Source organism: Ichthyophthirius multifiliis (genome assembly GCF_000220395.1).
Source record: "Ichthyophthirius multifiliis unplaced genomic scaffold scaff_1120509250733, whole genome shotgun sequence".
Taxonomy (NCBI): domain Eukaryota; phylum Ciliophora; class Oligohymenophorea; order Hymenostomatida; genus Ichthyophthirius; species Ichthyophthirius multifiliis.
In genome coordinates, this window is record NW_004086489.1 from 36,283 (window position 1) to 50,503 (window position 14,221).

Genomic DNA, 14,221 nt, shown 5'->3' on the forward strand with positions numbered 1-14,221 from the left:
TATATTGATTTATTTGAAAACTTTTCTAATATTAATAATTATCTAAAAAATCCCAAAAAAAAAGAAATCCATCTTTATATATCGATCCTAATCTTTTCTAACTATCAGAAAAAAAAAAATCTTAACAATTTTAAAAACTTTAGTATAATATTTAAAATATATTTTAAAATAATTGAATTTATATAATTTTAATAAATATTATACCTGTTTTAATAATAATTTGATTTAATTTAATATTCGAAAATACATTTTTCATTGTATATGTAAAAATTACTAGAATTTTAATCTAAAATAATAATTTTTCTTATTTCTTAAGAATAAATACTTTTTTAAATAAGTTTATATTTATTGTATTAAAAATCAATATATATACTATCCTATATAATATAATGATATATAGATATATATAAATATATATATATATATATTTATATTTATATTATTATTTTTATTAATATTAATATAAATATTTAATAATATTTATTAGAACTTTATTTAATTTTTTTATTGTATTGTTTTCATATTTATAAATAATGGGAATATTCATATCAATATCTCTAACAATTCTTTATTTATTCGATAATCCAAACATTTTTGCTAACGGAATTTGTTTTTTCGGAATTTTAACATCATCATTTTATTAAAAATCTTCATTTAATGGATGATTACATACTATAAATAATGTTATATCTTGAAATTATACAAACTAACTAGGTTTATTTTTTTAAAAAAATGCAATTTTTTAATAAAATTCTATTAATTAAATTATTAAATATATATTTTCTATTAAATTTATTTAAATGTTTTTTATAAAAACATAAATAAAATCTATTATTGTGATTTCTGTATATTAAGAAAATTCTTTTTCAAATAAAATTAATTCGTTTTATATATAAGATCTTATAAATTCTTGATTATATTTTTCCTTTAAATCTTTACTTTTTTAAAATAAACTTTAAATTAATTTTTCATATTTATTATCTTATATTAATAATTCTAAATTATTTCTTGTTTTTTCATTTTCATTTAAAATATTTGTATTCATAAAAAAAAAAATATATAATGTTTTTCAAAAAAATAAAAATATATAATATCAACAAATAAAAAAATTTAAATCATAAAAAAAACTTAAAATATTTTTTAAAAAACAAAAAATTAAAAAAACAAAAAACAAAATTAAATATAAAAATAAAAAAGTATAAAAAAAACTAAAAAATAAAAAAATGTCTAAAAAAATTAAAAAGTATAAGAAAATCCTTCGAAAGAAGAATAAGAAGAATAGTAAGAAAAAGAAGTATAAGATCAAGATGATTTCCTTACTAAAGACGATATAAAAGATAAACGAAAAGTAATAGTTATATTAGAAAAATGTCCATTAGAAACAGCCAAAATAGGGGGCGATATTGTCCTTTTAAATTCCGATGATCATAAAAACTATATATCAAGAAAATTAAAAAGGGATTTTTCTACATATAGACCTGATATTATACATCATTCATTGCTTTCTATGTTGGATTCACCTTTAAATAAAGCTGGGTTTTTGTAAGTTTATATACATACAGAGTCTAATGTTTTGATTGAAATTTCACCCAATATTAAAATTCCAAGAACATATAAAAGATTTGCGGCTTTATTTGCTTAGTTATTATCAAAACTTAAAATTAGGGCAATTTAGAGTAGTGAAACTTTACTTAAAGTTATTAAAAATCCAATTACAGTACATTTACCCAATAATGCGCCTAAAATAGGACTTTCAGTAAAAGGAAGGTTGGTTGATTTTAAAGAATTTATTTCGAAATTACCAAATAATTAACCAGCAGTTTTTATTGTAGGAGGAGTTAGTAAAGGGGATCCGGCTATGGAAGTTGATTATACAGATGATAATATCTGTATTTCGAAATATGGACTTTCGGCAGGATATTGCTTATCGAGAATGATGAATTCTTATGAATAGTTATGGGGAATCAATTGATAATTTTATTTTATTATTGTAAAAAAAAAAAATTATATTTATGTGTGTGTATTTTTTTAATTTTTATTAATTAATTTTTTTTTATTTATATATTTTATTTGAGAGTATGTTTTTTTATTAATAATTTTTTAAATTTTAATATTTTTTATATATTTTGATATATTCAAATAATTATTATATATTATAATTTTAAATTGGAATTTTTATTAAAAAAATATATAATAAAAATTATTAAATATATTATTATATAAACAATAATTATATTTTTATTATTTAAATAATATTTTATTTTATTAAAAAAAAGTGAAAAATGTAGCTTTAAAATGTATTTATTTATAATACATAAATATTTAATATATATTTTTTTAAAAAAATGAATATTAGAATTAAATTAATAAAAGTGAACTTATTTCATTAATATGTATAAACACAAAAAATATATAAAATTAAATAAACTATTTTTAAAAATAAAAAAGAATAAAATAATGATTTTTAAAATAATGAGTTTAATTGTAAATTTAATAAAAACCAAAAAATATAAAAAGAAGAAAATATTAATATTATAAAAAAACGTTAAATGATTATTAATAAAAAATAAATGAATAGAAATAGTAAAAAATAAATAAATATAATATTAAATAAAAAATATAGTAAAATTAACGACAATAAAATAATTTAATAAAATATAATAACAAAAAAGGTATAAAAAATATAAAATATACGTATAAATATAATTATATAAATATAAATTACTTTTTAAGACTTTTTATATTTGTTTTATTTATTAATTGATGAAAGAATAGGAATGTCATAAAATTTAATAATGATTTAAAAAAAAATAATTAAAACAAAATAAAAAAAAGATGAAAAAAATGAAAACAATATAAAAATATAAAAATATAAAAAAAATTTAATTATTAATTTATATAAATATATATATAAATATATATTTATTATTTATTTATATATATTTATATATATGATTATAATTTAATATATTTTATTTCTATGTATACTATTTTATTCTCTTAATAATATATTTTATATATTATTATATTAATTTTTTTATTAGAATAATATTTCTTATATATCCTGTTGTAATTAGATAAATGAAAAAAGTTTAACATAGAATATCTATCAATCATAAATTCCTTAATCTAAAATTTTAGAGTAATAGTAATTTTTTTCAAAAACTTAATAGACAACTCCTGATAAATAAGTAAAAGAAAAATTTAGCTTAAATTAAAATGGAAATCTTTAGAAACATTTTTCTTTGAATTAATATTTTTAATAAAAGCCTTAATTAAGTGGCTAAAAATAAATTGACGAAACAAACAAAAGTTTAAATAGATCTATATAGAAATTATAGGTAAAACATGAGATGTAATTAGAATTTTTCAAGGATTAATTAAAATAATTAGATAAAAAATTAATATCAAAGAAAAACTATGAAAAATAAATAATATCTGTTTGTGAGATTTCTTAAATGAAAAAATTATTCTAATAAAAGAATCAAGAATAGAATTTATAAAGTAATATATAGATTTAAAAATTTAAGGAATAATTAAATAATTTTTAAGAAAAAAATCATGAAAAACCAGAAAATTAAAACTAAAAAAAGGAATTAATATAAAAATAGTAAATCATTATTAGAAATTAACAATAAAAAATAAAAAATATGGAAGAAAATACAAAAAAATACTAAAATTATTTAATTAAATAAAAAGAATAAAATATTTAAATAGAAAAAATGTAAATTATAGAAAAAAAAATGGAGGAAGTTTAAAAAGAAAATGAAAGTTTAAAGAAAGAGATTTAAATTATGTAAAAAGAGGAAATTTTACTATTTAATAATAAAGATTTGGAAGAAAAATAGATTTTTATTTTATAAAAATAAATTGAAGAATAAGATAAAATAATTAATAATTTCAAATAAGAAAACTAACAAAAAATTTAAATTTTTTAATAAAAAATAGAAGAATTAGTTAATATAAACAATAAATAAGAATAAATAATAAAAAATAAACATTTAGAATAAGAAGATTTATCAAACAAAATACTAGAATATGAAAAAAATGAAAATTAATAATAAGAAAATATATGTTTCTTATAAAAATAAATATAAAACCTTTTAAAAATAAAAGAAGAATAAGAAAAAATAATAAAAAATGCAAAAAATGAATATAAAAATATTTAAAAATTATAAAAATAAATCAAAGAAAATGAAAAAATACAAAAAAATTAATAAAATGAAATCGAAAATTTATAAAATTAAAATGAAAAATATTAAAAAATTCTTAAAAATGAAAATGAAAAAATTCCCTTTTTATAAAAATAAAATGAAGAATATGAAAAATTACTTCAAAATGAAAACCAAAAAATACACTAAATTTTACTTGAAAATCAAGAAAATATTAAAAAAATCTCCTTTTCATATGAACAGGAAATAAACTAACTTAAAAAAAATCAATTTAATCAAGAAACACTTTCTTAATATGATATTTTGATAAATTAATTATCTTAAGCCAACACTTAGTATTTAAAAGATATAGAATAATTAAATTAGGCACTTCATTAATAAAAATAATATATTTAAGGCTTACTTTAAGAAAATGAGAACCTAAAAATGTATAATTTGGAAATTATTAATGTCATTAAGTAACTTTAAGATTAAAATATGTAATTATAAGAGTAAAAATATATTTAATAAGCCGATTGTTCGTTTAATTCTTTGAGTTTAATAGAAAAAAAGTCTTATTCGTGCAATAATTTAAGCAGTTTAAGTAAATCTAAAGAAGAAAAAGGTTAAATTTTTAAAGAAATAAAAAAATTTGGATTAATAAACTCTGAATTATAGTCTATAGAGAAAAGATATTAGTTTAAAAAACCATATAAAGACATTATTTATGATTAAATAAAATAATGATATACTTATTATTATTATTTTATATATATAATTATTTATAATATTAATTTTTTTTTTTTTTTTTAATAAATAAATGTCAAATTATTCAGAAGAAGATTTATATTCTTTTTTGAAAAATTAATGTATCAATTCCATATAAATACACGAAAAATTAAGAACAGAAAATATTTAAAAATTAAATGAAAATATTTAGTTTTATAATACTAATAGGGATAAAAATTAGGTTTTTCGGTAAAAAAATCTTTCTTAAATCGATTTAAATAAAAACAATTGCTCCTAAAATGATTATTAAGTGTAAAAATATTATTTAATGGAGGAAAAACAAATACTAGAAGGATAAAAAATAGAGGTTTAGGCTGATTTAAAAAGAAAAAAAAGATAAATAGAAGATTTTAATAAGGAATTTTAATAAACTTAATAAAATATTATTCAAATACAATAAAAACTACAAGAAAAAACTAAAGCAATTGAAATTTTGGAAGAACATATAGAAAAATTCAAATAATGAAAAAAAAAAAAAATAAATATAAAAATAAAATAAATATAAAAAAATTGAAAATTGAAAAAAAAAAAAAAAAAAACTTAAATTCTCTGTTGATACATATATTATATTTTTTTTTTAAAAAAAGAAAAATATATAAAAAAATGCCAAATACTATTTCTACAAACATAGACTTAAGTTTTATCACAAAAATATTAGCGATAAGTTCAACAACAGCCATCGCCTATTTTTTAACAAACAAGAAATTAAATCAAATCGACTAAACATAATCTTAATATAATATATTATTATAGACTTTAAAATAAAAAAAGCTACAAAACAATCATTAAGCATAATCATAAATTGAAGAAAACCTAAATAAAATGATATCTCTTACAAATATAAAAATCGATAACGATGAAAGTAATATCTAAATAGAATAAAAAGAAGAACATAAAATATTTAAAATATGCATCACAGGTGGTCCTTGTGCAGGGAAAACATCCTGTTTAGTCTTAGTCTCTGAAAAATTAAGAGATGAAGGCTTTAATGTTTTTACAGTACCCGAAACTTCCACTATAATAGCTAATGGAGGAGGGATGATTTAAATGTAAACTTATGATGATTAGTAAAGTATTAATTTTTAAAAAGCCCTTATGAGATCTTAAGTTTAATTAGAAGATACTTTCTATGGAATTGCTAAGCTATCTAAGTAAAAAGCCATTATTTTATGTGATAGGGGATTAATGGATGGTAGTGCTTATTTACCATTAAATTTATGGAATAATATGCTTAAATAAATGAATATTGATGAAGTATAAGTTAGAGATAGAAGGTATATATTTATATATTTATATATATATAAATAAATAAATATATATATATATATATATATTTATATATATATATAATAATAATATATATATATAATTTATTTTTTAAAGATATGATTGTGTTATACATCTTATAACTGCTGCAGATGGAGCTGTGTAATACTATAATAAAAATAATAATGCTAGACACGAATCTCCTTAAGAGGCTATTTGTGTAGATAGAAAATTATAAATAGCCTGGTTAGGACATCCATATTTTAAATTAGTTGATAATTATTCTGTTAAAAATTTTGAAGAAAAACTAAATAAAGTAGTCACAATTATAAGATAAGCAGTCGGTTTGCCGGCTTAGTTGAAAGAATTACATAAAAAATTCCTTTTAGATACTGAATTTTTGACTCCTTAGTTTCCTGAAGACTTAAAGGTTTTAAAGTTCTTTATTGAAGATAATTTTATTTAACATTCACTTTATTTAGAAGGACCGGAGCATAAAATTTATACTAAAGTTAGAAGAAGAGGGTGGTTATCTTAATATATATATATTTGGTCTTAAAGTGAGTTTAAAAATGGGGTTATAGTAGGAAAAAATAAAAGATAATTAAATTTTAAAGAATATTTGTTTTATCTTTAGTTAACTGATAAAAATAGAAAACCGCTTTTAAAATAAAGATTTTGCTTTATATGGGAAGGACTATCTTATGTTATTGATACTTATATTAATATTTAGGAAGGATTTAGTACCTTAAAGGTTAAAATGTAGGATGAAAATTAAATGTGTTTAATTCCGGATTTCTTGAATATTAAAAGGGAAGTTACGGATGAAAAAGGATATAAAAGTAGGTTTTTGTCGAAGAAAAACTGGTATATTCCCTCAGGAGATGAAGATGTGATTAATTTTAGAAAAGAATCATTATGAATAAAATCTATATATTATTAAAAAATTTTTATAATATAATTAATATTTATTTTTTTATAATATTAAATTTAAATAAAAATTAAAATTTTTACAATAATAATATTCATAAAAACATAAAAATTTAATATTATATTAATTAAAAAATAAATATTATTATTTATGATCAATAATAATGCAGTTAATATGCCTTGTATGAAATTTAAAGGTAATCATAAAATAATAAATCAAACAGAAAAAGATGCTATAGTTTTTTTAAAATTAAGACAATAAGGATGTTAAAGAAAATAAGCAATACATTTTACTTAAAAATAAATTTGTTAATCAGATTCTACAAAACAAATAAATGGACCAGCTCATTATAGAATTTTAAATGTGAAAAAAATGCCAAATTATGTTATTTAAAAAGGATGGCATTTTGGACCTCCTAATTATAAAATGGGTATTTTTTTAATAATTAAAATAAATAAATATATTATTATATAAGAAAAAAAAAAAAGTAAATTTATATTTATTTTTTAGATAAAAAATATTTTTTGAGTGTAAAAGATGTTATTCAATAAGATCCTGCCGATGAGAAATTAATGAAATATTTTAATTTACACGAGAATAATATAAAAAAAGACTTTAGAAAAATGATAAATACTATCAAGGAATATTTAGATGATATTGGTGATATATGTGATATTAAAAGAGGAAAAAATGACTATGAGTTTTTATAGAATATAAGGTAGAAAATAGAATAATTTAAAAAGAATTGGAAAAACATGAAGTTTTTTGAAATAAAAAATGTTAAATTTTATTAATTAGCGGAAGAATTGTAAAAAATAATATAAGAAGATGAAAACAAAGTGAGTATTATTTATAAATATAATCTTTTTTAAGATATTTTAAGGCATTATGGAGTCGATAAATTAAAGTTAAAATAAGTAAATGAGAATAATACACCACAAGGAATTTAATAAACGGAAAATTTAAGTGAGTAATTAAGTAAAATTAGTTAGAAAAAAAATAATTAAAAACTTAACTAAAGTTTTAGTTTAAACTCTTAAATAAATGGAGGGTAATAATAAGAAGAATTAATAAAAAATATATATAAGAAATACCAAAATTAATAAATTAAAAAAGAAGAAGAAAAAATAGAGGAAAAAAATAATGAAATATCAAAAGTTTAAATAAATAAATATAAAACTGAAGAGAATTTTAAAAATAACAAAATATTTGAACATGCTACTATTTAAATAAAACTTCTGGAAGATATTGACGATTAGAATATTTAAATTTTTAATTCTCCAGGTAAAAAATATAGGGAATCTCGTTTAAAATAAATGGAGAAGTCTTAAATTTCTAATGAAAGATTTTTAAATTATTCCCTTTTAAAATTAAAAAATTATTGAATAATAATTTAATTAAGCTTAGTATTTTTTTAAAAATTAACCAGGATTATATTCTTCCAAAAGTAATATTGGATCACCTATAAAAACTGATTATTAAATAGAAAATATGACAAAAGAATTTAAGATTTAAATTGAAAATGAAAAAAATAAAAAAGAATTTTAGTCTTATAATACTTCAATTATTAATACGGAAAATATTGAAAGTTAAAATAATTATAAGAATAATATTTTAAACGTATTTTTTAAAAAAAATTATAAATCGTATATTGATGATGGACCGAATGAATCTTTAAAAAGAGTTATGATTTAATATAATAATCTTAATGGGAATAGTAAGGTCTTGGATTTTTCGAATTTTTTATCTGAGAATAAATAATAAAATAGAAAAAGCAATTTCTCGGTTTAGTTTTAGAAATCTTAGAATATGTAGAATATGGGGTTTAATATATATGGATCTAATACTACAAAACATAGTAATAATAATAAACCGAACTTTTAATTTAATATATAGGGACCTAGTTCTACTAATAATAATAACAATTAGAATAAATAAAACTTTTTTGCAAGTACAAAATCTTTTACTTCTCCAAAAATTTATAAAAAATAATTTTCAAATAATATTATTAATAAATGAATATTTTCTTTGTGTTTTTTTATTATTTACTAATTAATATCATATTTTTTTTATTTTATTTTTAAGTAATTATGTTAATTTAAAATTAATTTTATTATTATTTGTATTATATATGGAATTAAAAAAAAAATTACAAATTCTTATATTTTAATAAAATATAAATTTACCTTTTACATCTTATAAATAAATATTTACCAAAAGTTTTTGTTTTGTTTTGTTTTGTTTGTTTGTTAAAAAAATAATATCATTAATATTTTTTTTCATTCATCATTAACCTATGGACAACTATTTTTAACAGACTAAAGTATTTCAAAAGCTAAATTAACAATTTCTTTTGCATATCTATTATTTATATATTTATTTATTTTTAACAAAAAAAAATATATACTCAATAGGTAATTATTTGACTTAGTTTTATGAAACATTTCTTAAACATTATTAAAAATTATTTATAACTTGAATAGGAAAAGTATTTAATAAAATATCATAAGGGTCTTATTTGTCATTTTCTTAGTATTATATTAAAATATTGTTTTCTATTTATGAATATGATATATTCTTTTAAATTTAAGCCTATTATTCTTTATTTTAATTCTAATTAGTATTTTTTTTTTCTGATTGATAATTTTATATTTATTCTTATAGCTATGTATTTTTTTCTATTTATTAATATTCTTATTATTTTTATATTTGAATTTATTTTATATGATCATTTATATTTGAATTTTCTAAAGGTGTTCTTTATAATTATATACTTTAGAAATTTATTAATTTATTTTATTTTTTAGGAATATTCTATTAAATTTAAGTTTCTTAAGTATTTTATTTTAAAATTTCATTTTGCTAATAAAATTATTCTTAAATAGGTTTTTCTATTATTTCATCAATATGATTTTTTTCTTTCTATTATTAAATCTTTTCATTTTTTTCTTAAGATTAAATATTATTTTCATTAAAATAATCTTTTTCTTTATTTTATAAATTTTCATTAATTTCAGTTGTTTCTTTGCTATCAAATTTCACCTTATTTTATATTTTTTAGTTTATTAAGTTTTTCTCTATTTAAATTTCATTTTCATATATTAAATTTTCTTTTCTTTTTTTCATGGAGTTTGTAATAGTTTAAAACTGATTATTTTTGTCTAAAATGGTATCATATTTAACTATATTTAATGTTTTTTATTCTATTTAGCCTCCTTTAAATAAATCTATTTAATTATCACTATTATTATTATTTATAAATAATTAATTAAATATTTATTAATCAGTTTAAGAATCATATTTTTATTTTGAAGTTTACGAAGAATTTCTTGACTTTTTTTAAGATAATTTTTTGATTATTTTTTTGCTTTATTTATATAATTTTTCTTAAGAATTATATAAATGCTAATTCTTATTATTATTTGTTTCAAAAAAACTTTTTTTAGTTTCCATTACTAATTAAAGTTTTGCATTTAATGTTTATAATTAATAATTTAATTCTTATTATTTATTACTTTTAGCTTAATTATTTTCACTTTTTTTTTTTTTTTGTATAATTTTTTTTTTTTTTTTTTTTTTTTTTACAATATTATATTTATCTCTTCTTTCATTTTTTAAAAGTCGAGTTTTTTTCGGTTTTATTTTTCATAGTAAAAACTTCTTTTTTTTTTTTTTATTAAAATAAACAAAAAAAAGTAAACTTTTACCTATCAAATGCATTTATTGGAGAAGAATTGATTGTTTTAGTACTTATTTAATTGTATCTATTATATTCAGAATTATGAGAATCAGTTTTTTAATTATTATATTCATAATTTTCATATTTATCAGCAAAGTAATTATTTTTTTCGATTGTAGTATAAACTTTGTTTTCAATTTAGTATTTGCTTTTATTTATCATTTAATTGTTTCTTTATATTATCTTTGGATTAGAATCTTCTTTTTTATTTATATTTTAATATAATTTACTTTTTAAATTAATTGGTTTGAACTTTCTTTTTTAATCTGAATTTAAATAACTTTTTATTTTAAGCCTGAATCTTTTTATAGAATTTTTATAAAAATAAATGAATTTCGAATATATTTAAATATGATTTACATATGACATTTATTTATATAGTATATTTATTTATATTATAATGCTAAATATATTTAAAATAAAATATATAATTATTTTTAATTTAATTTTTTTTTTTTTAAAAAAAAAATTATTTATGTTTACTGATTTATATATTAATATTTTATTATATAATTTTTTTATTTAATTTTGTGCTAATTATTATAACAAAATCTTAATAGAAATAGCCAAAATATATTAATATTTAATAAGATACTTATATTTGGCAAATAATAAACATCAATTTATTAATGAAAAATTTTTATATAATTAAACCAAAATAAAAATTCTATAAATATATGAAAAAAATAAAAATAAATGTAAAACACCTATATTTATAATAAATAAAAATATATTTAAAAGTATTATTTTTCAAAAAATTAAATAAACTGCTTTAGGAAAACAAACAAACAAAAATAATTATTTTGTGATATTAATGAAATTAATTAGCTTTATCAAAATTTGAATTTTTATGAATATAATTAATTTTAAGAGGAGAAATTATAGAATCAATCAAAAATAAAGCCATTATATATATTAAATAAGATATAAATTGAAAAAAAAATATATATATATACGATATAAATACTTTTAGATATATAACTAAATAAAAAATAAATTATTTTACCTTCTTAATAGATTCAAGAAAAATTTGATTGAAATAATAAAGAATAAAATTTCATATTTAATTTTTATTCAGATTAATTAAAAAATTGTTCTGATTATTTAGTAAATTGAGTTTTTAATAAGATTTAGAGCTATTTAAAGAATATTAATTGTAGAAGTAATAATAATAAAGAAATGTTTAAAAAAAATGTCTATTATTATACTCATTTTATAGGTAAATATGTATTATAAACATAATTATATTTATAGATATGATTATTACGGTTTATTAATTTAAATACTTTAAAAATGGAATACAAATATATATAAAAGTAATATTAAGTAAAACTCGGTATAATATTACAAATTTATATATTTATTTGATTTTTTTGTTCTTTTATATATATTAACCATATGTTATTTATTAATTAAATTGATTTTTATTTTTAATATAATATTAAAGCTTTTATTTGTAAATAGCTTTTTTTAATTAATATAAATAAAAATTAATTTAAGATTATTATTATGTATTCTTTTAATAAATGAAATTTACTAAAAAATATAAAACTATTTTTAGAAAAAATTTAAGCAAGAAAAAAATAATAATATTTATAATATATATTATTGATTTTATATTTATATAATACTTAAATATTATAAATATAATTTATTATTATTAAATTATTTATACAAAATAATAAGATTAAGAATAGAATTATTAAATTATTATAATTAAGATATTATAATATATAAAAAATTATAAAATTTAATTATATTAAAAAGATTTTGAAATTAAATTATAATAAAAATTAAAATCCTAAATATATATTAAGTACAATAATTTTATTTAAAAAATTACATTTTTAATACATAAATTATTTAATTTAGTTTATTTATAAAAAAGTTTTTGCATTTTTATAAAAAATATTTAGATTATTATAATTATTAATTTTTCCTTTTATTTTATATATTTAATATTTATTATATATTTTTAATATTAAAATTTTTAAATTAAAAGTATTTTTTTTACTTTTTTGATTAAAAAGTGTATATATAATTTAAATTGTTATTTTTTTAAAATAATAATATATATATATATATATATATATATATATATATATATATATATATATATATATATATATTTATTTTCTTAATAAATTTTAAATTTTTTATATATTTTTATTTTTTATTTGTTTGAAATGTATATACTAAATATTTATTAGTTTTCTTTTATTTTAAAAAAAAGATTTTAAATAATGATAATAAATTGTTTGATATTGATAATTTATTTAAATAATTAATTTTAATCTATATTTTAAACAATTTATAATTTAATATAAAGTTCATATTAATTTTTAATTATTTATTTTATTTTATCTTTATATTTCAATCATAATATTAAGATATTTTTTATTAAAAAAAAAAATTAAATTTTAAAATAGTTAATTATATTTAATTTATAATTATTTTATTGATAAAAAATAAATATTTTTGTATAAAATTGTTTTATTACTTTTATCATATTTTGAAATATTTTATTTTTTTAATGTATTTAAATTATAATCTAATAATTTAATTACATATTTAATATACATATATATATATATATATATTTTATTTTATTTAATTAGAAATTTTGCCTTTTTTGTAATATAAATTTTTATTAGTAAAATAAAAAAATCTAAAAATAAACATAAATAATAAATTCTTTATGTATAAAAAGAACAAATTTTTTTATAAAAATAATCTAAATAAACTAAATAAAATCAGATTATTTTCTAAAATAATGATAAAATTAATATATAAGACATAGAAGTCGATTATATTTAAGATATTTTTCCTTCTTTTTATATACATGACTAGAACTTTAAAGATTATTATTTTTTTGAATCTTTTAGTTACAAAATTCATTTCATTAGACATTAAAATTATGATTTAAAAATAAATCCTTCAAATTATTTTGACTTATATCAAAATTATGCTTTTTTTAGATTCAAAGATGATTATATAAGAATTAATTGTTACAGAATTTAATCAAAATTTTAGGGAAATGGATCCTTGTATATATATATGTGTATTTAGTTCTTTATTTGTATATATAATGTAAAGTAAAAATCACATAAATATTTTTAAAAAATATATAAAATTAAAGAGGATAATAAATTGAAATTTCTAAAACATATTATTAAAATATAAAAAATGCATTAAAAATACTATATAATTATATTTAGATAATTGTTTATTTTATATATATTTAAATAAAAATAATCTTATATTTAAAAATACAAATATATATTAATACTTAAAAATAATCATATAGTATTATAATAATCATACATTCATCATATTTTTATTTTA

General features: G+C 15.0%; 2 protein-coding genes across 2 annotated transcripts, besides 29 other annotated features; both read left to right on the top strand. All coding sequences in view use genetic code 6, as the record gives it.

The window, feature by feature from the left end:
* The first annotated feature begins 363 nt into the window (after positions 1-363).
* Positions 364-440: a microsatellite.
* Positions 394-484: a microsatellite.
* Positions 411-484: a microsatellite.
* A 585-nt stretch (positions 485-1,069) lies between these two features.
* Positions 1,070-1,125: a microsatellite.
* Positions 1,126-1,142: 17 nt separating this feature from the next.
* Positions 1,143-1,225: a microsatellite.
* Positions 1,179-1,243: a microsatellite.
* A 964-nt stretch (positions 1,244-2,207) lies between these two features.
* Positions 2,208-2,268: a microsatellite.
* A 584-nt stretch (positions 2,269-2,852) lies between these two features.
* Positions 2,853-2,878: a microsatellite.
* Positions 2,879-2,895: 17 nt separating this feature from the next.
* Positions 2,896-2,953: a microsatellite.
* Positions 2,903-2,965: a microsatellite.
* Positions 2,904-2,973: a microsatellite.
* Positions 2,964-3,017: a microsatellite.
* Positions 3,018-3,658: 641 nt separating this feature from the next.
* Positions 3,659-3,723: a microsatellite.
* A 381-nt stretch (positions 3,724-4,104) lies between these two features.
* Positions 4,105-4,243: a microsatellite.
* Positions 4,106-4,222: a microsatellite.
* Positions 4,209-4,268: a microsatellite.
* Positions 4,235-4,354: a microsatellite.
* A 553-nt stretch (positions 4,355-4,907) lies between these two features.
* Positions 4,908-4,951: a microsatellite.
* A 454-nt stretch (positions 4,952-5,405) lies between these two features.
* Positions 5,406-5,447: a microsatellite.
* Positions 5,409-5,474: a microsatellite.
* Positions 5,410-5,450: a microsatellite.
* Positions 5,475-5,669: 195 nt separating the features above from the next.
* Positions 5,670-7,128, top strand: IMG5_092590 (hypothetical protein; the record flags this gene model as incomplete). Its single annotated transcript, XM_004035630.1, has 2 exons — positions 5,670-6,214; positions 6,324-7,128. The coding sequence occupies exons 1-2, from the start codon at positions 5,763-5,765 to the stop codon at positions 7,126-7,128; spliced, it is 1,257 nt and encodes a 418-aa protein (XP_004035678.1). The 5' UTR covers positions 5,670-5,762.
* Positions 6,216-6,308: a microsatellite.
* Positions 7,129-7,563: 435 nt separating the features above from the next.
* On the top strand, positions 7,564-8,612 carry IMG5_092600 (protein kinase domain protein; the record flags this gene model as incomplete). Its single annotated transcript, XM_004035631.1, has 3 exons — positions 7,564-7,567; positions 7,648-7,855; positions 8,567-8,612. 3 exons carry the CDS (start codon positions 7,564-7,566, stop codon positions 8,610-8,612), a joined length of 258 nt encoding a protein of 85 aa, XP_004035679.1.
* Positions 8,613-10,660: 2,048 nt separating this feature from the next.
* Positions 10,661-10,719: a microsatellite.
* Positions 10,674-10,720: a microsatellite.
* A 2,022-nt stretch (positions 10,721-12,742) lies between these two features.
* Positions 12,743-12,802: a microsatellite.
* A 15-nt stretch (positions 12,803-12,817) lies between these two features.
* Positions 12,818-12,859: a microsatellite.
* Positions 12,848-12,877: a microsatellite.
* A 68-nt stretch (positions 12,878-12,945) lies between these two features.
* Positions 12,946-13,005: a microsatellite.
* Positions 12,997-13,053: a microsatellite.
* Positions 13,054-14,221: the final 1,168 nt, after the last annotated feature.